This window comes from Podarcis filfolensis (assembly GCF_964270895.1).
Source record: "Podarcis filfolensis genome assembly, chromosome: 3".
Classification (NCBI taxonomy): domain Eukaryota; kingdom Metazoa; phylum Chordata; class Lepidosauria; order Squamata; family Lacertidae; genus Podarcis; species Podarcis filfolensis.
The window spans coordinates 100938920-100963910 of NC_139606.1; the positions used below are offsets into that span (position 1 = coordinate 100938920).

The 24991-nt window shown below is 39.4% G+C and overlaps 1 protein-coding gene across 1 annotated transcript in view; it reads right to left on the reverse strand.

Annotated features, from left to right (window-relative positions):
• LRPPRC (leucine rich pentatricopeptide repeat containing) overlaps positions 1-24991 on the reverse strand; it is a 113133-nt gene that overhangs the window by 28162 nt on the left and 59980 nt on the right. The window contains exons 24-27 of the mRNA XM_083604834.1: positions 17877-18001; positions 17203-17309; positions 6969-7037; positions 4092-4182 (exon numbers count right to left, since the gene is read on the reverse strand). Of these exons, the coding sequence (XP_083460960.1) occupies positions 4092-4182; positions 6969-7037; positions 17203-17309; positions 17877-18001 (392 nt within the window). The remainder of the gene's footprint in view (positions 1-4091; positions 4183-6968; positions 7038-17202; positions 17310-17876; positions 18002-24991) is intronic.

The window sequence follows — 24991 nt, forward strand, 5'->3', positions numbered from 1 at the left end:
AGGTTTTGCGGTTAGGCATTGTTTGACCTTTTGATAGGAGAGGGGAGGTGTGGCCATTACCTGCCCCTCCAAGCGTAAGGGTATTCCGTTAAAGGAATCCGGGGGTGTGCATCTTGTCCGAAGCCCAGGGCAGGGCTAGGGCCATGACACGACCCCGTCGGGAACACCTGGGGGAGCTCAAGTCGGTCTGATGGACGGGGCTCCCCCTTCTGGTGGTTTACCCTTACCGGACTCCCTGCCCAATGGGCAGGGGTCAAATATAGTCGGGTTCATTCAATGCCTAAGCCAATTACTGCTCACATTCTGTAATCAATAAGCTTCAAACTTGATCCCTTAAGGGGAGTGCAACCCCACTCACAGCAGGCTGCACATGTACTCCCACACCATCAAAATCCTCAACCAGCAATATTTCTGTCTTGTATGGATTACTGTATTTTCCTGTGTATATGATGCCCCCATGTATAAGACGCCCCCTATTTTTCGGGACTCCAAATTAAGAAAACAGCCTTCAGCAGTACATGTGTATAAGTTGAGCCCCTTTAAACCTAATTTGGAGTATAAGACCTAGTCTTATACACAGAAAAATACGGTATGTTTCCACTCCCCCTTTCCTATCTACTACAATAAGGATGCCAAGCAGTTCAGGACTTTCACAACCTCTCCAGAATTACAAGTTGGAAGAGAGACAGCAATGGGGGTCATCAGGATAGAGGCAACATCCTGATCCAAATCCCTGGCTCATCACCATTTCCCATATTCCAAGGTGCCTGAATATGGGAGCACACAGTGAACACAGTACATCTCCCAACTCCTTGCAAAAAACTCCATATATTAGAGAGTTAAAATAACCTCTGTTCATCACTCGCCTTGCAATCAATGACGGATTACAGGTTTATAATAATTCCCGTTTTTGTGCTGAACTACGTGCCTACATTTGTAAACTGATGGAAAACTGAATTTAGCTACCGTTGTAATAATATACAGAAATAGCAATGGAACCTCAGGAGCTGTATTGCATGCAACAGTTTTGAAAGATGGTTAGACGTGGGTTAAGACTATGGTTCTGTTTTTGCTCTTACAGCGGACAAAGCTGTTTTCTCTTTATTTAAGTAGATTGAATTGGTTGTGTCTTTTCTTGCTGTCTACAGATTTTGCACAACAGTGTTTGATAAAATTTGTATCTTAGATTTCTCCTCTCCCCATTGAAGAGAGACAGGCTGCTTGCTGGGAAAGGAGGAGGACTCCCTCCTACTAAAGGAAGATTATGTTTGGAAACCCAGTTGCTTTATTATGGTGAACCAGTATTTGTAAAACAGTAAGGAAGATTAAAAAAAATAGCTGCTGAGGAAATGAAATGCAAGAATGAAATAAAGCATACAGCAAATATCTTGGCCACTTCTCTTCTGGATGTTCTTTTTGCAAGCAAAAGAGGTGAATACTCTGCCAAGGTAGATGGAAAAAACCATGTTTCCTTATCTTATAAAGAGACAAGAAGGTGTTGTAACATCACACTGCTGAGCTGCAGTAAAGCAAAAATCCATCTGTTTCCAAAAAACACAGTTCCATAGAGGTGGTTATATTGGGCTGCTGCAGCAAAAATAATGGAGAATCTTGTGGCACTTTACAGAGTTACAGTTACTGAATTTCATAGCCTGTTTTCCTCTTTCATGGAGCCCCTCCTTCACCTTCCTAACTTTGGCTAACCACAGTTTGCCATTCCTGAACTGGAAAACTATGGTTAGTGCTAACCTTCAAACGACAGCTTGCAAACTCACCTCATATTGAGGTTTGAAAGTCTTTTTTTAAAAAAACGCAAACGATTAAGCAAGCAAGCCATCAACAGATGCCATAGAAAATTACAGTTATGGTTAAACTAGCCCAACTGACCTGTATTGGTTGCTACTAACATGAAACAAATTCCTAGGCAAATATTACAGATGTCTGAATAGAGGAGAATTGCAGGAACATGTAGTGTATCCAATTCTACTCATACCAGGGCTTGATTGCACAAATTGATGAGTAAAGGATCCTGCAACATGATGTTTAGCTATTTTCTTTGAAAAGCAGACAACCACTCCAAAATGTCCTATCAAACTGCTTTTAAATGACTTCTCAGTTTCAAAAACTGTGCGCCATATGGTATGTGAGGTTCCAATTCAAGATATATAAAGTCCAAAGCCTTTACCAAAGCATTACCAGGCCATATAAAACCTGACCCTATTAAAAGAGGATGAGACAAAATGTTTCAGAGGTATGGCATGCCTGCAAAATTCCCTTTCTGTCAATCGGATCTGCAGTCACCCATTGCTATGTGGCTCTCAATTTTCAATTGTCCTCGAATGCTTAACAAGTTGCCCACGTACTGGTAAGATTTTGAAAGGCTTTCAAGATATTCCTTGGGAGGCTACGAGTGTATTTGGCTATCTTCTATTGAAAGCAATTATGTATGTAGCAAAGAGGAACATCTTTTCAAATTCTTTTGTAGACAGCAAAACAAGACAGCTCTTCAAAGCAAGGGGAGAAATTACACAGAGGATTCTTGAATTTCTGAGACATGGTTTAGTACTACACAATGATGGGAAATGGCAACTTTCTTTAAAGAACTCCTCAAGAGATAAATACCACCTATGCAGAAGCAAATAGGTGGTTTACAAAAACCTTCAATTATCGTTCAACCAAAGTAAGCCAACTGCAGAATGTTTCCCTATTCGAGTTAACACTCTAAAACTGGAAGAAAGAAACTTAACTGGTAAATTGGAATGCAGCTGAAGTACAATGAACAACATTTCACCCATGGGCAGGGCACTGAACTAAATGGACAAATGCCATACCAAATGTTTCACCCAACGAAAATGGCTGAAGCTGGGAGAAGAAATATTTAACAAGCTGCAATAAAGCCCAGACAGCTTGGCAGCTAAAAGATAGTACACTTGAAAATGGCAGTGACCAGCCCTCCTACTAGGTAAAAAGGAGAACAAGGATGGAATGTGAGACAGGCCATGATTGCACCCTGACCAAATGGTTGCGTCCAAAGGTCTTGTTTCCTCCTAAGCAAGCTCTAATTCTACTTATCTCCACTGGGCATGCTTGCTGCTGCTGAAAGTTGCAATCCAAAACATCTGGAGTGCACCATACTGGCTACCCTGCAGTAAACCCAATAAGCAACCTAGGCTGGTAGCAAATCTGTCATCTGTGATCTAGTTTAGATTCCTGCATTGCAGCCGTTTAGACTAGATGACCCTTAGCTATGTTACTTCCCCACACCTTTGGAGGAAGGGAATCAAGCCTATTGTTTTACTTAGTCTACCTAAGGAACACAATGTGTGAGGTCTGAACTGGTTGCCCCAAGCTCAGACAGCATGGCTCTTACAAGCCATTCTCATGTTTCTATACCAATTATTCAGGAACTTTCACTACTGTAACTAAGGCAAGTTACAGTTATCTTAGAAAGCCATATTTTAAAGGTGTAACAGCTTATATTTCCATGCTTTACTTTGCTGCATGTTTCGTGCAGCTGGTTCTTCCTGCCAAAGTACAGAACCATACATATGTCCCTACTGAAATTCCTTTTGTTAGTTTGGGCCCAGTTTTCCAATCTGTTAAGGACTTCTTGAATCCCAATTCTGTCTTCTGAGCTGCCCCTCCCAGTTTGGTGTCATTTGCCAATTGGTTGACCATCCCCTCAATTCCTTCGTCCAAATCATTTATAAAGATGTTGAACCACAACAGACCCAGGACAGAACCCTGCGGCACCCCACTTGCCACATTTTTCCAGAATGATGAGGAACCATTAACGAGCACACTTTGTGCCTCACGATTCCAATTCTTTGCTCCTCACACTAAAACTACAGTTGCTGCCCTTTGTAACCCCTCCCACCAATACCACCACATCCTTAGCCATACAAGTAAAGTGCATAGTATCAGTTGCTTACAAAACTATTAATTTCTCAATAACGTTAATATCTCAATTGTTTTTTTGTGGCTGCAGAAACAATTCTATTCTGAACATTGGTAAGTCTAACGTGAAACATACGAGAGTTTTCCTCTCTTATAAGAACCAAAATAAAGAAGAGACTGTCCATTTTACTTACTGCATAATTTTAACAGGTAGTAATACATCTCGTCTCTATCACATTCAAAAAGCTTTTGAGTCAGTTCTACCAGGCTTTCCAGGGCTTCAACCTTAAACGAGAAAATATTCCAAACACACACCACATTTATAACATCTATACATGACATAAAGAACTGCTTGGTTTATTAGACATTTATTGCATATGTATCAAGTTGTAAAAAAGTTATGATGGGGTAATGAATAGGTAGGGGATGTAGAATGAGCAAATAGGAAAAAGGGGAGTAGAAGAATGTGACTATATGATGTGTGATGGAATTTTCTGTGCATGAACTAACATTTTAGCAATGATTTTCGCAACGTATAAATTGCGACGACAATGCACACCAACAAAAAGAGAATAAGGCTATCAGTGACTACTAGCCACAATGGCTAAGTTTTACCTCCATTGCAAGAAGCAGCATAGCCCTGAATACCAGTTGTTGAGAGCCACAAGTTGGGAGAACACTGTCACACTTAAATCCTGCTTGTGGGCTTCGGATAACCATCCAGTTGGCCTCTGTGAGAACAGGAGGCTGGACTAGAAGGGTCTTATGCAGCAGGGCTCTTCTTATTTAAGATCTTATATGTATATATTGCATGTGTTAATCAGTTCCTGACACTTCCCTATAATAGCAGTGTATCTCATATAGTAATCACTCTGCCAATATTAGTTAGCCCCTCTGAGTCAGGATCCGGCCGGGGTACAAATAAATAATAATAATAATAATAATAATAATAATAATAATAATAATAATAATTACCAAAAGTATGCCCAGTGAAATTAATGAACGTTATTGTCAGGACTGGTCGTTGTCCTCTTCAGATCACCACACAAACGCTTCTTGTGAAAATTCTAACTCTTAACTCTTCCCTGACAATTACTGACATTATGTATGATTTAGTTACGTCCCTGCATCGCAGGGGATTGGACTCAATGACCCTCAGGTTCCCTTCCAACTCTGCAATTCTATGATTCAATGAGTAACTTAAGTTCATTAATGTCAATGGGTGAGTATAATTAACACTGTATACAACCTTCTATATTCTCGACCAGTGTATTTGCCAATACACCAGTGTATTTGCCTCTGGATGAGAACGGGATCCGTTTAGGAGCTCCGTTCGCATCCCAAAGCAAACGCAACCTGCGTCTGTGGGTCACGATTCGCCGCTTCCGAGCATGTGTGTGACGTCATTTTGACCGTCTGCGCATGCACAAGCGGCAAAACCCGGAAGTAATGCGCTCCATTACTTCTGGGTCGCCGCTGCACGCAACCCGAAAATACTCATCCCAGAGCTACTTCAACCCAAGGTAAGACTGTAAAAGGGTATCTCACTTTCAAAATGAACTGAAGTTAGCTGGGCATCAGCTTTGCGTCTGTAATAGTACACAACTGATCTAAGTAATTTCCAAACGGTTTTGCATACAGTCATACCTCTTGTTACGTCCACTTCATGTTATGTTCTTTCAGGATATGCCCTGCGGCGACCCGGAAGTACCGGAAAGGGTTACTTCCAGGTTTTGCGGCTCGCGCATGTGCAGACGTGCAAAATGACGTCACGTGCATGTGCAGAAGCGGCAAATTGCGACCTGCAGACGCGGGTTGTGCTCTGCTTATGCTGCGAACGGGGCTCCGGAACGGATCCTGTTCGCAACCAGAAGTACCACTGTACTTGTTTAGGCTGCCAATACCTTGTAGGAAGAAACAGGTTCATACTGTTTTTCTTCACTGTGTCAACATTCGCTCACTAACCAAGCTATTGTTTGTGATCACCACTAATCCTTTCCTTCTCCAAGTCTTGTGCCTCATGGAGAAACTGAGGAAAGGAAAAGACACCTGCCCTTTTGTGGGGCTTTGCAGAAAAGGTAAAACAGCAGAAGCCCAGCGGGATGGGGAAGCTGTCTTTCCTCTCTCCTACAAAGATCTTGGAGGAGGAATGGAGGAGTGTTTTCTCTTCTTGCAAAAGCTCATTCTCCCAACTTCTCTGTAGGGAAAAGGAGAATGTTTCTTTCTTTTTCTCAATAGACTTTTACAGGACAAGGTAGCAGCAGCTGGGCCTGTGCTTGAAGTTCTATAGCAAAGGCCTGAGAGGGAGGAGGAGCTCTACTGCTAACAAGTTGGCAAGTAAAATGATAGAACCCTGAATATAATATCAGGAATGGGAAAGACAAGACGGGTGACTATCCTACCCTATAGCTGTAGACGGTTGTCAACTGGAGGCCCTACAAAAAGGTAGCTAGTACATGCAGGTCCTGCTTTGCAAACACAATGAGCTCCCAGTAAATCGCTTGATGGTGAGTGTTTGCAGAACAAGCCAATGATTTCCATTATTTCCTATGGGAAATTTCTAATCCATGATTTGTCCATTCTCTTTCCCTTTGCCTGATCTCTCCTGCTCCCTGATTTGTCGGATTTGTCTCCCTTCCTCTATGCCATGATGGGCAAACCTGGCCCTCTGGCTGTTTTGGGACTACAACTCCCATCATCCCTAGCTAACAGGACCAGTGGTGAGGGATGATGGGAACTGTAGTCCCAAAAGAGCTGGAGGGCCAAGTTTGTCCATCAATGCTCTGTGCCTTCTGCCCCAAATGGCTGCTGCTGACCAGCAAAACACAAATATGTAAGGAGGTGGGCTGTTTGGATATCTGAATCAGCCATTTGTGTAGCAAGGTTTGGGTATAACGATATGTGTTTGGATAACTGAAATTTTCAATAAAGAGCATTCTGATAGTGGGAGGTGCATGTACACACAAACTAATTAAGTCTTTTTCTCTTGGATTTGGATGGTTACAATAGAAATGATGCAAAATTATTGCCTTAAATTAGTAATAAAAATAAAATTTTCACAATACACAAACCTGATTATTTCCAATACACTTCTCTGCAAACCACTGCAGTCTGGTTGGTCGAGCTCTTAAACCAGGTGTCTGCAAAACAAGATTTCAGAGTAACTAAGCACTTGCTGACTTGGAATAATTCCTTAAATGCGGAGGATTAATATGCAGTTATAACACAAGATTACTCAAGTGGTGAACTTGCCCACTAGATACATTTTCATGCTACAACAGTTGAATATGAGGTTTAACACTTTCAAAAACAGTAGTGGTACTAAATACAGCCATGCTGTTTTAACTAAAATATTATAAGAAAAGTTCCGAATTTTTCAATGTGTTTAAAAGCAACATGACTTCTGGGATATAAATATAAATAAAGTTGAATTGTTTGAGTCTGAATCTTTTTGAGTACTATGTCTTAGTGACTAAGTTGATTTGTTATATTTGCTTTGCGTGGGACAAGTTGTGTCTTGGGTTGGTCTGTCAGCTGCTAACTGCAACTTAAGTTAATATTTATGTATAATCACGTGCTCTTTGGTTTTATATGCAGTTTTTTTTATTACACTGATGTTTCTATGATACTTTAGTTTGGCTGCCTGAAATGTCAATTACAGCATAAGGGAGGGACGCTATTTTTTTTAAAAAAATAAACATAATTCTTTTGCCATTCTATTTACTTATTTCTGAAAAAAATCAGGCTCCCCAATAGTAATTACAGCAATTCAAAGAACTGTGTTATTACCTGTGTTGCTTAACTTAACTCTACAGAGACCAACCTAGACTGTGGCAATTCTATGTATTCTAAGGTGGTCTGTTGCTTTTCTACAGCAGATAAACTCTCTATGTTCTGACAACAGCAGTTCAATAGCCAGGGTTATTTCTTTTGCTATCTTGGTAAAATGGTATTTATTCCCAACCTAACTAGAAGGAATGTTTCCTCATCCTGGTCTGTTTAATGCTTCCATCTGCCCCTCCACTAATTCCTACTTCTGGCCTGCAAATGTGGTTGTTAAGAACACTTCAACAATGCAAGTTAGGCAGCAAAAATTTCCAAAGAAAACACTAAACTTTTGTCTCTGTGGAACAGCCTTCACAATTGTCCACAACCAAATGGTTTTCACAGTTTACAAGCAACCTGTTCTCAGCTACAGGGCACTTCAACAAGAACATTTATTGGCTACTCCATTGGCTAATAGCTCCTCTCGTGTACTCTGGACTTTTCTTCTGTATATCAAACCCTTTATTGATTCTATCAGCAACGCTAAAGTTGTCTGCATTTTAAAAAAAAAAGATTATAGAAAAAGCAAAATTCCTGCCTGCCCCCCTCCTGTCTCCAAGCATAGTCCCACATTCTGGCCTTTTCCAATAAATAGTGGGAACATTCTGCAGCCAACTGTAGCTGTTCTCTAACTTCATCTATATTGCAACATTGCAGAATGGTACATACTACCAATCTAATCCAATATTGATTCTTGGAAGGTCCAAAGCAAGCTCCAACGTCATGACTGGGATAGAAATTATCAGAAACTTGCTGAAAGCAATCTGGCAAAGTTTGTGGCAGTAGCAGAACCGCCAGTGGCATTTTAGAAACTTAGTGGTTCATTTTTTCTTTCTTTCTTTCTTTCTTTCTCTCTCTCTCTCTCTCTCTCTCTCTCTCTCTCTCTCTCTCTCCTTCTCCCAGTACCCAATGCCGTAGCACTATTGATGCTGTGAATCTGATAAATTACTGCACAAAGGGAGCCCAATGGCACAGCACTGAACTTTTTAAAGAAAGTTAACAGGGTGACAATGCTGGGTGCTACCTCTGATGTCCTCCCCACAACCGCCAAGACTGAATGTGATCTGGCAACCATAATGTCCGCCTGGAAAAACCCTGTTCTAAGATGCCAGGGTCTCCCCCCGCCCCGCTATCTTTTTAACATAGGACTATCAAATCATTATTTTATGTCATATGGATAAGTGACCATCAAGCAAATTCAAGCAAACGATAAACAGAAACCACTTGTGTATAATTTCATAGCACACATGATATTGGCAAGTGAACACATACAGAAGAAGTGCTTGCTGGTTTTAAATGCACCTCTTATGCCTCCCCTCCCATCTGATGATCTCTTAAACAATTTCACAAGACTGGGGGTGGGGGGGTGGGGGAATCAGTGAGAACTAAAGAATTAAGATCTTATACAACATGCCCATGGAAATTAAAAGAGAAGAAGTATGTTACTTGAATCTCTAGATAATCCTCTTTGTGACATAGCAAAACTCAAATGCGGCATTCACTTCCAACTTTCAATATCATTGCTGCTCCAAATGCCAATGATCTAAATGGCTTTAAAAGCTGAAAACTTTATATAGCAAATCCTCCTCTGTTAAGAAATGATTGCTGTGCCCATCACTACAAGGACAGCTGAGTTATACAGTGGATATTCTTGTGTTTCATTTTGAAATTGAGAAGTGTTTTCACATATAGTAGGTTCTCAATCATCAAAAGAACATCTAGGTCAGATTAACTAAATCTCTAGGGCTTGCACGATAGTCCATATTTGTGGCTTATCTCTAACCATCTTACTGAATTTTCAGCATTGTGCCTGGTCTGAAATTGAGACATCTGTAATGCAGTACATTGTAAAAAGAAAAGAAAAAGGGAGAACCTATGCTGTAACCTACAAAAAAATCTTCAATAACTTGTGGCTTTTATTTTCTTTTACTTACAGATCACTCAAAGTGAAAACATTAAGTTTGCCAGCAACAACACACCACTGATTGTTACTTGCTTTCCTTCTAGAAAAGACAGCTTTTTATCCATTCTCCATTCAGTTTTCTAAAATGTTTTCTTTTCAATACCATATGAGGCTTAAAACAGTATTCTGCTTTACAATGTAATCTTTACTGCTCTATTGTTTTGACTTCTCCCTATGGATAATTATGTATTTGGACAGCAGCCCAAATTGCTTTTCTACTGTTGTTTGTTTGCGGCTGTTGGTGCGTGCGCAAAATAACTATTTTAATGTCTTCACATGAAGCTTAACTAAATATTCTTTCACCGCCCAAAGGCCTGGAATCAGAGAATGGTGTGGGCACCATAGATTTCCTGTGCCCTCTGAAAAACCGCTCCGGAAGCCACCCAGTGGGTGTGCAATGTTGTGCAGTATTGGTGCAACTAGGGGGTGGGAGCTGGGAGGGCAGGTGAGATGCTGACTGAAATTGGCAAAAAAATCCAACCACTGATACCCCCCCCCAATGAAAGCAAGAACAAAAAGCAAGTTTGTTTAAATCATGTACAGTGGTACCTCAGGTTAAGTACTTAATTCGTTCCAGAGGTCCGTTCTTAACCTGAAACTGTTCTTAACCTGAAGCACCACTTTAGCTAATGGAGCCTCCTGCTGCTGCTGCGCTGCCCGAGTACGATTTCTGTTCTCATTCTGAAGCAAAGTTCTTAACCTGAAGCACTATTTCTGGGTTAGTGGAGTCTTTAACCTGAAGTGTATGTAACCTGAGGTACCACTGTACATGATTTAAACAAAGGTAGCATTCTGCCATAAAAGCATTACAGCAAAAAAGCCTTCTGAGAGCCTATTCTGTGGAACCAGCATTCCTGCCGAGATACGGCAGACACCTACTATCAGTATTTTCTGAGAACAATTGAGGTCACTTTTGCTTCAACAAGCCTTGCCAGCTGGAAAAAAAAGGTCTCTGCCTTAGGTGTTCATTTTGTATTGTTTTTAAACCTATTTTCAGCCTTGTTGTTTTTTTAAAACTATTTTATCTGTTTTTATGACATGGCTGTAAACTTCCTTAAGACATTTAAGTAAAAGGAGATTTGTAAATTAATAAATGGTTGTGGTGGTAGTAGCAGCAGCAGCAGTATTAATAAAACACAGCTATGGGAGCTCCAGCTCTGGCTCCAATGGGCAGTTGTCTTACACATAAGGAAAAAACAGCCTTGAATATCCTTTTAAAAATAGTAATAATCATTTTTGCATTTTACAATGTTTTAACAACAAAAATTAAATCTAAACAAATTCAACCTACATTTTCTTCGACTTCCCTCCCCCTCTTGCAGTTCCTTAGTCTATATCATATTCTTACTGCATAACCAATTCAAACCTATTTACAAATTTATCCTTTATGTTCCGTTAATTATTTCTTACTGCTCACGTTTAGGTCAATCCTGCTAACATTTTTAATTGTTTACAATTTGTCTTCATATATTCAACAAATTTTCACCATTCTGTTAAAAAAGAAGAAGTCTCTCATCCTGATCTCTTATTCTTATATATTCCATGCCGTTATGTCTAATTTCTTCCTCTGCTATAACTTTAAAGTAAACAAGGACTTGTTTATGAAAGGTGATGATAGCCAGTTACCAACACACTCTGAACTTTTCTAAGATGAAGATATTGCGTGCCATTAATCTATTCACATACACCTTGCACTTTTAATGTCTTATTCTTCATATTCCGATGGGGTGTCTCAAATTAGAACTCTCTGTCCTACTCATTTCTCTGATACAGCCTTCTTTCTCCTCCTACACCACTCTGTGGAATTATTCAGATAGTGCAGAAAATGGGCTGGATCAGAGGTCGCATCATACTGGCCATATTCGGACTGCATGGCAAACAGGAACTCCAAGCGAGTGAGTGTATCAGTGTCCCTCCAGGTGAGCCTGAGGGCTGCCACAGGAGGGATAGAGTGATTTGGCACCCTTGCTTCTGGTTCCCAGGTGTCACCTTAAGACCTTTCGATGTAGCCAGACCGATGGAACTTTTCCCATTTTTAAATCGGCCCGTCATTTTATTGGCGTGTTATATTTTATTGCACACACTGTGTACACCAGCGTTTCTCAACCGGGGGCCAGATGCCCCCCTGAGGACCCCCAGGATATTCCAAGGGGGCCACAGGTGAAAATTGTGTAAATGGGGGGGGGGGCATGGCACGAGACTAGGGGGCCACAGAGGGAAGGGAGAAGTGAACAGAACAGATAACAGAGAAAGTAAGTCTGCTTCCCGCTGGATGGGATTCCTACTTCGTATTTGGTAGAATCAGGTTTCAGTCGTGTGAATTATTTACTCAGCCTAATGTGGAACTGCCTTAACATAACGGACAGTGTATCTGAAGAAGTGTGCATGCACACGAAAGCTCATACCAAGAACTAACTTAGTTGGTCTTTAAGGTGCTACCGGAAGAAAAATTTTTTGTTTGTTTGTTTGTTTTGATAACGGACAGAGGTGATCTTTGGTTATCGCTCACAGCAACAGAACTGTGTATATATATATATATATATATATATATATATATATATATATATATGGGGGTTGGGGAATCTGCTGGTGGTGCTGCTTGCTTGGTTTTTGTGCTGGCCTCAGAAGAAAGCCACTTCTTCCACAGCCAGCACAGAAGGATGAGACCCTTCTTGCATGTCCATCATAGAAATCAAGGGCATGTCAGAAGAAGCAGACAGAACTCTATTTCCCCATCACCAGCTTGCCTTTTTACAACCACCACCACTATAACAACAAGCCCCTGTTAAGAGTAAAATGCAAGGGAGTTTTTGCAGACCTTAAGCTTTTTGGGGCTCGCTAACAAGGTTGTCCTAAAGCATAGTTCAATGCAATGTGAACAATCAGGAATAAGTTGCAGTGAGCCTTGGGCTCGTGCACCGTCCCTTATCCCTCTTCTTCCCAAGCAGCCTGGAGGAAGAGTTCAGAAAGTTTTGCTTACCTGCACCTTGTAGTGCCATCTGGATCAACAAACTGAAGTTAACATTAACTAGTGGTCTGTGACAAAACAAGCCAACTTCAAATCATAGTTACTGAAGTTGGCATTTTAACTACAGTTAAGATTGACCATCGTTCCAGATCCAAACTGGTATGATAAACTGTGGTTTATCAAAAGCGGAACAGAAATTCCTCCTCCCAGCTATGTAGAGGAAGGGAGGGTGAGAGGTTTTACAAAAGAACATAAGAAGAGCCTTAATACTAATCTATTCTTATTTACACTACGTACTGTTTTACGAGCATATGCACTGTGTATCATTAATCTATTTATTAGTCACTTTTTAAACAAAAGTGTCTTACAGAAACAAACATTAAAAACAAAGGAAAAGAAACCTAAAATTCTCACAGATAACATGTATAAAAGGGGAGATTGAACTCCGTCTACCACACTAAAAAGATGAGCAGAAAAGTAAGGTCCAAGAGCCTGGACAAATATAAATGGCATTGCCTGGTTCAAACAGTGGCATTAGGTGTGCCTCCTTGGGGAGAGCACCCCACAAACAGGGAGCCACCACTGAGAAGGCCTGCTGTCATGGTGTCACCATCTGCACTTCCTTCAGAGGGAGCACAAAGAGAAGTGTCTTAAATGCCAAACACAGGGCCTGGATTGATTTACGTGGTGTCCTTGAGGTATCGGAGTCCTGGGTGCATAAGGCTTTATAGGTCAAAACCAGCACTTTGAATCGATAGCCAACTGGCGCCAGGATTGGTGTTGTATCTGGCCTCTGAACTACCAGCTGTAGCTTCCGAACTATATTCAAAGGCAGCACATACCAACATCTCTCTCGCACACACCATGCAAAATAATTTGTTCCAGCCATCTCTCATGCTCAATAGGTCACATCAATAATCTAGGAAGCTAAATTTCTTTGGAACATCTATATTAAAATGAAATCATACTTTACAAATAAAGGAACATCTTGCTACAATAGTTTTATCTCCACTACAAAATTGAGTTTCATGTTGATTTTATACAGATACGCAGAAAAAGCAATTTGGATGAAAGGGAGCTGTAATCTCTCAATCTCAGGACCCAGAAATATTTTTACAGTAGATTAAAAACATACAAAACCAATGGTATCTTGAAATCGGTTGGTATTGTAATGCATGTCCAATGTTGTGCTGAAATCACTGTACTGCTTTAATTTCACTAAACATTATATGTATATAATCAACCCTAAGTAGCTCCCTTGTCAGGTCTGAGTGCCATCATCTGCTTTTACTCTCAAGTATCTCAAGAATCACTTGAACATTTGAGTCCTGTCAATATTCTTACACTGAATGGATTCTTTGGGGAGCATAATATTGTACCAAAAGTTGGTGCTACAACAGCAGTAGGAAAAATAGCACAAAGGATGTGGAAACATTAAAATAGGAGTGAAATATCATATTGAACTTTTTAACACAAAGCACACTAGTAACAGCTTTCATGTGCAGCTGGGTTATTCACAAGAATGAGTTGCTGTCAGCAGCACTAAAGATTTTTCCCCCACAAACAGGTATCATCTTCACATTGTCAGATTAAACAGTCTAACAGAGACACAGTTTGAAACAGGGATATTCACTGCATTATATCAGGCTGTGATATTCTGGAATACCCAGTTTCACAAATTAGGAAGCAAATGTAACTCATATGATAACGTCTGTGCTGCTAGACCCAATGCAAGGTGCTTGTTGACTTTCAAAGCCCTGATCAACTTAAGTCCCAAATATTTGAAGGGATGCTTCTCTCCATATGTGCCAGCCTAGACCTTGTGATGTGAAGGGGAGGAGATTCTTGTGGTTTCACCGATAGGCATGGCTTACAACATAGCTCTTCAGGAAGGTTTTTTGCAGAAGGGCAGGCTCGATAAGGGAACTTTAAAAACACCTGCCACTGATTTGTACTGTTTGGGGGTTTTATGCTGTGGTTTTAATTTACCTTTAAGCTATTTCTGATGCACTTTTAGTGGAGTAGGAGAGCTGGAAAAAAGTTCACATCTAGCAACCAATGTGCCCCTTTGGTTTCAGATATTATATGGGGAGACGAGTCTAAAAAGCCCGGGACACAATTTTTACGGCCCTCTAGTGGCAATGGTGACTCGAAGTAATGTATTTAGTGGTAACTCTGAAAGTGTATACTCGATTCTGACCAAACTATGCCTCCTAGAGTACAATATGCATAAGGATTGTTTTTAATTTGCATTTATTTACAAATGCATTTGTATACTGCTCTCTCAAACTATCAAGGTGGTGCACAGAAGTAATAAAATAAAATAAAATAAAATACACCAACAAAAAATTAAAGCATTCAGATCATTAAAATGACAGTCTACGCAAGAAAAGTGTGTTTATTAAATTATTTTAATTAATTTATTAAATAACTAAAAATAAGATTCAGAACTTTGTTCTGTGAACTGCCCTAAGAACTCCATTTATAGGGTGGTATATAAATTCAATATATAATAATAATAACTACTTAATAAACCTATTTAAAGGTGCACTTCCCCCCTCCAAACATAACAATATCTCTGTACTTCATATATTTCAAACCACTTCAAGTAGCAGAACATGTACTTTATTCATATACAGACAACTTCACTCCAAGTAATAGGAAGTCTATGAGTCTAGCATTAACCCAAGTTTCATATTAAGTACTCAGGTGCAAACCATGTTAACACAAACTAACTATGGTTGCATATCCACTGGCAAACGCTGGGAACAGGTTCAAAAGCCTGGCTCCCAATCTGTGCCGGCTATTGTTTGCAAGGAACTACTACATCTACACCAGGTCTTTGGACCAGGGAATACTATTCCTCTTGGGTGAAACTTGTAAATAAACACTCATACCAAGAGGTAACCTGTGTTTTAAAACACAAATTGTCACTACGCATATACGCAAACCTCTAACTTGCTGCCTATCTATCCCTTCTAAACAAATTATAGCCCAAGATTCTGTAATTGCTACAGATTGGTCTTTGGCACAGGAGAACAAGCAAAATTAAAGAGCTGAAAAGTGAATGAAGCATATTAAAAAAGCTTAGATGAGGCTCCATCAAGATTATGCAAAACTAAGAAATCTTAATCCAACATAAAAAGGACAAGCAAGAATGCCAGATGTCTACTTTCTCTTCTGATAAACTAGCAAGAGGGAAAGTTTCTGAAATTAATGTTTTAGGCTGTTGTCGTCTGTTGACATTATATTTGCTAATCCCTAAGTGAAACACAAAGTTAAGTGAGTGGTTATATAGGAAAAACAGAAATGAAAGGAACTGACAATTTGTTTAAAGTTTTTTTTGGGGGGGGGTTTAAGACAAAAAGTGCAAATAGACTGCAGGGCAAGAGTCTACTTGTTTAGACACCAACAGGGCAAGCAGCATAGGGGTGATGGTAGATTAAATATTTAGGGGAGGTTGAAGAAAAGTTCGATGTATAAGGACATTTTCTCTTGCCCTGTACACATGTTTGTTTTTCTAGGCCTTCACATCTATAATTCCCTCCCTTTATTTTATTGTTTTAATCTTTTTGATAAAGCTGTTGGTATTTCAGAACCAAAATTCACCCAATCAGGTAGTTTACTCAAAATTATCACTGAAACAATAATTCAGGCAAAGCTGTGACTAGCATTCAGTATTTTCTTTCACTTTTTTAATTTAAGCAATTATTAATAAGTCACCTTGTGATTTACTAAAAGGACCTTTGGGTTCTTTCCCTTTACATTTGAAAAGCTTAGCCTCATCTTTGCAAAAAGATTAACTTCTCTCTTTTCCTCTCACTAATGTAAACTGGTCAACTAATATGGAGTTTGGGAGGGGCGGGGGGAGAAATGCAACTGTGTTAGAGGAAAATAATCACAATCTGGGAAGGCTCTGAGGCTGCCCTTTTGACTTATCAATTTCAGTAAGCAAAATTTCAATCAAGCCTAGATAAAATATACTAATCCTAAATAGACCAAGTTTGTCACCTACCACTTTCTATAAGCTGCTTACCATAGTGGGAGTGGGGAAAAAAGCTAAATTAAATGCCAAACAGTAGCAGACAGCACTTGTTTGGCTGATTAACTGGTAGACAAGCATTACAAATAAATCTGAGCATGGTCTGCAGCAAATTAAATTCCAGTGCTTTAAAGAACAAAGAATTTGTTGGGAAAGAGGATTAGCAACTTTACACCCAGGAATGCAGGTTTAATTTAATTGTTCCACAATCCGAGATTTAATATGCAAATATCATTTGGATATTTAATAGTGAATTTGACAAAGTAAGGAAACAATTCCAATATACAGCCAGGCCGCCTCGCTTCTAACTGTAATTATACACAATGGGGGGAAAAAGAAGCCTAGTCTTCCCCCGACTCCTCCACCCCCCCATCTTTCATTACTAGGATTGGATTCTATTAACATTAATCAGAACAAGACTAATTAAAGGTTAAAAACTTTAAATATATAATTCTAATTAAAACTCTAAATAGTTGTATGATTAGAGTACTGTAGTTATAGTCTCACCTCAATGATCTTCTTGGCTTCTTTATACTTGCCGGTATTCAGAAAGGCAAAGAAGAGATCATAGAGCATCATCATTTCACCTCTCTCTTGGCTTATGAAATCCATTGCTATAGGAACATTCATAAAAAAAGCAATTAGGTTACCTGTTTAGAGTCAAAAGGAACATGTCACAAGGCAAATGGCTGAGTCACTGGACACCCTTGCCATAGCATCATGTGATCACTTATAGCTAGATGATCTAATGACATGTTCACCTCTCCATCCATGCATCTGAATACCACTTTCTAGATGAGTTTGATTTTTACCATATCAGAAAGACTGGTCTTTTTCTGATGAAGATTTATAGGGGGAATTTCATGAATTGTGGAGCTAAATATTCTTCAAGCACAGAACTGCACAGAGATTGGCCATCATACTGAGTAGACCTATTGGAATCAATGGATTTAAGTTTGTTTTGTGAAGTCCTTGGGATATTATTGGTATCCCTCGTGCCCCCGAAAACTTTTAAATAATTCTTCTTGATCACAGGACATGGTTTGAACATGTGATTCCAAACATTACTGCTGTGACCCTCAGTAATAAATGGCTAAAACTTTGTTGGGTTAAGGTGTCCCCCTACCATAATGCAGGGCAAGAACAGAAGACAATCCCAATCTGTAATAGCAGCAACCAACCTTTCTGCAACAGTTCGGTGTTTCCCTTCTGTATTAATCTGCTCAAGACATCATGAAGTCTAGGAAAGCTGCCATACTTCCTATAGCAGTCAAACACAGCTTCCATGGCTGCTTCTATGTCATCCCTTAAAAGAAAATCCACAACATGTTAATAATAATAATAATAATAATAATAATAATAATAGTAATAATAATAATAATAGTAATTATAATAATATTTATATCCCGCCCTCCCCAGCCAAAGCTGGTCTCAGAGCGGCTAACAACAGTAAAAATAGCACAGTTTACATAAAATCACAATTAACGGAAATACATTCTAAAATCAATTCAGAATCAAATTAATGGCAGCCATTGGGCTAGAGTTCTATGAGGATTACAGAAGGAGGGGGTCAGACTGTGCCTTGGCCAAAGGCCTGGTGGAACAGCTCTGTCTTGCAGGCCCTGCGGAAAGATGTCAAATCCCGCAGGGATTTTAGATGGAAGAAAAACAACAACGCATACACCAAACCTCAGAAACAGTCACCTATCGTCCAAAAAAGGATCGAGGAGATAAAATGCATCCAATTCATTTCCTAACACTTCACCAGGAACCTCAAAAAGAGACTTATTTTGACTTTTGTACAATACACAAATTATTATAATCTAATTTTCATTAACTGACGGATCAAAAGAATGGTCACATATGAGTTCTCATATCTAGATGGCCCTACTTTATTATACAGGAAGGTCTTTGAAGCAAATATGAAGAAAGATCTAATCTGAATGATATGGGTCCACAGAAGCTGGGTGCATTTTTTTAATGAACTCTGCTAACATTGAGTGTGAGCCCCTCTCAATCAACAACAACAACATTGGTCTAACCTATGTGTTTAAGAAAGCTGTTTATAAAACATTTTGATTATATACTATGCGCAGTTAGTTTTGATGATACTGAAAATTAAAAAGAATATTAGAAGCACAATTCAGTTTCTTCAGAAAAAGCTTATTTTAGCATTTTGAACTGACATTATATTGTGTTATGCCATCACATAACCAATACAGCAAATTATGCGATTTTTTTAAAAAGAGAAGTCCATTCCATAACTATTTTTAGAAGGTATTCTAATTCTGAAAAATATTATGAAATTAAATACAAAATTTAGAAGCGATTTTACTGCATTCCATACGGAACTGTAAAAAAATGAGCCGAGCTTGATGGATCACTACCTTAACCCCTTTACGGAGCCCTGTTTACAGAGCATCTTCTGGCACCCCACAGAGTCATTTGAATTATTGTCATTTGGGGTGAAGACTAAATTACAGGTTAATTTCAAAACTGCAAGTGGATGATGCCGGCTAGATTACTGTCATACAAAAGAAATACTATGGTAGCTACCACAGATGGGTATAAAGCTTTATATAATCAGTGTTTTCTTCTGCTCTGGTTGCAAGTTCAGTTAACACCCATAGAAACAGCTTGAGAACTCCCAATAATTCCACCTAGGGTGCAATCAAATTTATACATTCAAGTTCTCAATGTTTATGCTCAGCTTCTGACAGTGACTCTGAAAAGAGCAATGGTACTGTTTCAGCTGCATTCCCACAGCCCTAAATTGACTGTTTAGGTCAAAGCTATCAATAAATGAATGAATAAATTAGAATGCCAATCAAACAGACACATTAATAGTGTTCATGCTCCAGATATATATTTCTGAAGGTATTTAGCCTGTTTGCGTAAAATAATGAGTCCTGGAAATGAACAGGGGTTAACGTACAAGTAGCCATGAATGTATGTCTAAGCATTTGTAAATGTTTTGCCAATCATAAACTCAATGTTTCACCTAGCGTTATGCGAACGCTACAATACAGTGGTACCTCGGGTTAAGTACTTAATTCGTTCTGGAAGTCTGTTCTTAACCTGAAGCTGTTCTTAACCTGAAGCACTACTTTAGCTAATGGGGCCTCCTGCTGCCACCACGCCACTGAAGCACGATTTCTGTTCTCATCCTGAAGCAAAGTTCTTAACCCAAGGTACTATTTCTGGGTTAGCGGAGTCTGTAACCTGAAGCGTATGTAACCTGAACCGTCTGTAACCCGAGGTACCATTGTACTACCACAGCTTCTGATGTCTGGTTTCAAGAGACTGCAAAAAGCTAGTTCCATATCATCCAAGTTTAAGAAGCCAATTATTTTTACATAATGCAAAGAAATTCAAGGGTGTGGATCAAAACTACCATGTGTGCTTGTGAGGCGTTGCTGCCACCCTTCTGACTACAACTGAGGGGACCCACCAAAAGGACCTCATGCAACACCAGAGGCTTCAACCAGGGCTGTGGGAAAACTGACAGAATTGGCGGTGTCCCTGTGGACAAGCAAAACTGCATGGGCCAATCATATTCGTTTGCAGCATACCTATAGAATGCAGCTATTATACATAAATTAGTAGACAGAATCTTATAGGTCAGGCAATCTACCAAGAAGTTCCCTTGTTCAAAGCTCCACCCAAATGTGTGATATACAGGAGATCCCTTCCAGCAGGGCTTGCAAAGGAACACTTCCCACTGGACTACCTTTGGCTTATCAAATAAAGGTAGCTAAGCTAACCTTCGAAGCACAGAAACAGTGGTACCTCGGTTTTTGAACGTCTCTGTTGATGAACGTTTTGGTTTTTGAACGTGTAAACTTGGAAGTAAATGCTTCGGTTTCCAAACAAGCCTTGGAAGTCAAACATGCCACACAGCTTCCGTACTGAGGCTTCTGTATTGAGTTTTCGAACGTTTCGGAACTCAAATGGTCTTCCGGAATGGATTATGTTCAAAAACCGAGGTACCACTGTATATCTGATCTAAAAAGCTATCTTTAAGGTTCTATTTGATGGGAACTACTATCAGTTTACATTTACTTTAAAGACACAGAATTAGAGCAAGCAGCTAATAAAATCAAAACACAAAACTGAGCAGTTCACTAGACAATTGAGCTATTTCATCTATACTCATCTTGCTGCTCAATGTGGGCTTTAGAACACATGGCACTTTGCTGTTCTAGGTAAATGGAAAAGTGAAATCATATTAAAAAGGAATTAATATCCCATTCCATTCTAACTTGCATGTCAGCTGCAATCATGTTTATTAGTCTCAACGCTCACATGATGTCATGACAGTCTTGACACAGCACAGCAAAACACAACTTAATTTGGATTTCTGTGACGTAGAAGAAATTTTATCCAGGAGTGCCTGTGGAGACAGTGGTCTTTCCCAACATGCACTGCCTTTAACATAGAGTTGAAGGAGGAAGTTGGAACAGTGACTGTCTTTCCCATTTCCTCTTTCCCTTTATGAACTTTTCAAGGATCAGGTTAATTCTACTGGATCCTAATTTTACCCAGATCCCTTGACAAAGCGAAGTATGTAACATGTGCTTATTTCCTTCCATCTCAGGGTGGGGTGGGGGAAGAGTGTGAGAAGTAACAGAGTGGTAGTACCTAAGGCACTCACTCAAAAATCAAAATGTGCCCACAGGCTTAAAAAGGTTGATAAGCCCTGGTCCAATCCTATGCAGGCATACACAGGAATAAATCTCATACGGCTAAATGGGTCTTATGCCCAGGTATGTGTGCTTAGGATAGAAGACAAAAACATTTTGCTTCAGGTAAGAGTAAGGCGCAAGGTAACTATTCCAATCTTGCAAGGAGACAATATGTGACTGCTCACAAAACTAGCTGAGATCTCAAACTGATTGAACAATAAATTATGTGTGGCCCTGAGTGGCAAGAAAAAGTAAAAAAATACAATAAATCTTCTTGCTTAATGGGTGCCACTTTCTCAACCTTACCTTCTTTACTTGCTATAAACAACTTTTCCAAACCTAGAAGCCTGCTTGATAAAAAAAATAATACTCTAAATATTGATTTTAATTGGAATGAAGTGCTTCAGTGTTCTGCATAAAGTGTTAGTGAAGTGGCAATTTACCTAAGGGGTTTACTGATTGAAAAGCTCTCAAACCTGAAATCGCTAGAGAGGAAGAAATAAAAAAGGGGAGGGAGAAAGAGAAAAAAAAGGGACTCTGGGAAAGAAAACCACAGAGAATGCCTCAAAAACAAATCCCTCTGCAAATCTGAAGCATATGTTAGTGTGGAGGGAAATCAATTCAGTAAGGTACAATCAGCTTTAAAAAAATATTCTGTTAAGAGAACGGGGCTCTTGAAAGAGCTAAATGCCCCCCCTTCCGTTCATCAGCTATAACGAGGAATTTTCAAGGAGACTGGTGTTGCAATTACAACTAATCCTCCCAAAAAAATTAACTGTGTTGAAGGCTTTGTAATTTCCCTAGGTACAATTTAGCTGTCACTTACTTTAAAATTTACTCAAACATGCGTTCCGAACAGCACTAACTTCACATGTCAAGTGCTTTCCAGCCAATTGAGTCTAAACTGGAAGTCGGTGTTAAACAACTGAATGATTAGACAAGATAGCTCATTTCCCTGCTCTTTTGTTCAGAATAAAATGCCACATTTACATTATCAGGCTCAACAGGATTTTCTGACAGAGGGAGAGAGAGAGGGGAAAAAAACTCTGGTGAACACTGTCCGTACTAAACACATGAAGCCTGTCATTTACCAATCATCCTTCAAAAAGCAATAGCAATGAGTGTAACTTAATTACGACCCAATGATCCTTGACAAAAAAAATCATCTTATCACTGTCCTGTTCTCCTAGGGCAAATGAACCATTTCTGTCCTTTGGCACTGATGATGCAAAATTTCTAATTGCAATAATGGAGTAAGAGAGACAAACCTTTGCTTCACTCAAAAATAAATAAATAATAAGTGTGTTTTAAAGAGGAAGAAAACAATCTAGAAATAATGTGGACGTTTGAAATAAAGATGCAAAAAAGCTGCTGGGGGAGGGGCGTTCAGAAAAAGCAGCGATTTTTAACAGACTGATGGGAGAAATCAACAAATTGATAAAACAACTTGCCATAATTTTTAATGAATAGCTATATTTAAACTTAGACAAGGGCTACAGAGACACAACACATCTTAGAAAGGGGACTGCTAAAATTTTGCATCCAGGGATTGCAGTGTATATGAATCCATAAGTCTCTTCAATGGACAGCAGGAGTTGTGATTTAATCAGTAACCCATTGAGAACTTACACTCCATTTCTAAGTCAAGCTTCATCCAGTTAAATCAGTTGTTTTCACTTGTCTGAACTATAAGCAAGTTTAACATTTTGGCAGTGAGGAGGCTTTTCTCATTTTGTGCCTCAGAAAAAGATTTCTTAAATGGTTGAACTCAAATTATTCACTGTGCTTCAGGCCATGTCTTCCAATGACGTTTTTGGCAATGACTGTAAAAAAATTCACCTTATGCATTCACGTTGCTATCTTCTGTTATCTTTCTCAGTTGGTTTCATTTGCCCTCTGAAACATTATCATGTAGCCAAACCCGATGTGCTTTTTAGCATAATCTCATTTTTATATCCAGTGCTCTTTTTCTATAAAAATAGGCATCGATACTCACCATGAAGTTCTTACAGTAAGTGCCACACTTTATAACAACAAAAAGAGGTGCCAGTACTGTGTACCCATCAGTACCCCCTGGAAAAAAACAACACAGTTTGTATCAGTGTTTCCCAAACTTGGGTCTCCAGCTGTTTTTGGACTACAACTCCCATCATCCCTAGGTCAGGGATGATGGGAATCATAGTCCAAAAGCAGCTGGAGACCCAAGTTTGGGAAACTCTGCTTTATATGATCACCGACTGACTGGGATCACTCAAGTGACTGATCCAGGAAGCACTGTCCTTGCTCTCAGTGTGGCTTGAGTTTGCCCTCAGTGACACCATCTTGTAGCTAAATCTGATTCTGTTATCTCTCAGCGACATTATCATGTAGTCAAATCTGATTTGCTATTTAGCTACTACTTACTACAAGATCCTCAATTAGTTAGGATTTAGGAGGGGCGGGAATTTAGACTAGAAACAAAACAAGCAAACCTATAAACTGTGGCCCTCCAGATGTTGTTGAACTCCCATCAGCCAAAGCCAGTAGGGGCAATGGTTGAGGAATGATGGGAGATTTAGTCCAACAGCATATTGAGGGCCAAAGGTTCTTTCTTCTGTATCAGAAAAAGAATTACACATTAGAAAGGGGGGAAAGTGGGTATTCTTATACAAGGTTTTCATGAAATGTTTCTAATGGAATAATTTTCTGAAAACACCATATTTGGCACTTTAAATTAGAAATGGGAATGTTTGACAGTGCCCTGTTTATCTACCAAATAATGATTTTGTTTCAGTAGGTTTGATCCAATGACGAGAGCTTAAATGCAAGGAAAATGTGCCCATAATAACTCTTTCCACCTTTTATTGTATTCAGCCGCGTAACACCTTATTGTAAATAATAACTGGGTGGTTTTTTTTAAGTCTGTAACAATTAAAACTCCCATGTACAACACTTTTTGAAGTCCAGATATCGAAGGAGAAGTTGTTGCACAAATATTTAGATTCCTAATGCTGAGATAAAATGGCCTCAAGCCCCACAATGAAAGGCATGCTGTTAGCAGTATGCTGAAAGAATAATACTTTAAATGTCTAAAAAGTTAATGTGGAGTAAATAGTACTACTTCCAATCTGAAGAACAACAGCAATTCTATAAAGAGCCATTATGAAAAGACAAGCAAAATGCTTTTCATTATGACAAATGTGATATTATATTGTGGAGATCCTGGAGGATCCAAAATCTCCAGTTGCCCTCCCTGGTCCTGGGTAACTGGGGATAAGCTACCTGCAGTTTCCAAAACCCTCAGGGCAACTTACAAAAATATAAAAAGAAAGAAAGAATATAATCAAGCAAGCCTGTGTTCTGCGGACACCCAGATTCTATCTCTCTCTTCATCCCTGACTCTCAGCCTATGGGGTTTTGCAGGGTTCCATATTGTCACCCATGCTGTTTTGCATCTATATGAAGCCCCTGAGGAAAGTCATCTATGGATTAGTGACATCAATATGCAGATGATATTTCTCTCTCTCTATGTATATACCCGTAATATGGGTGGTCAAGAGTTCTGCAGAGTTTCTAACATTTTCTGCCGTGTATAATGTTTTAGAAAGTTATAAATGTCATTGTTGCGTTTT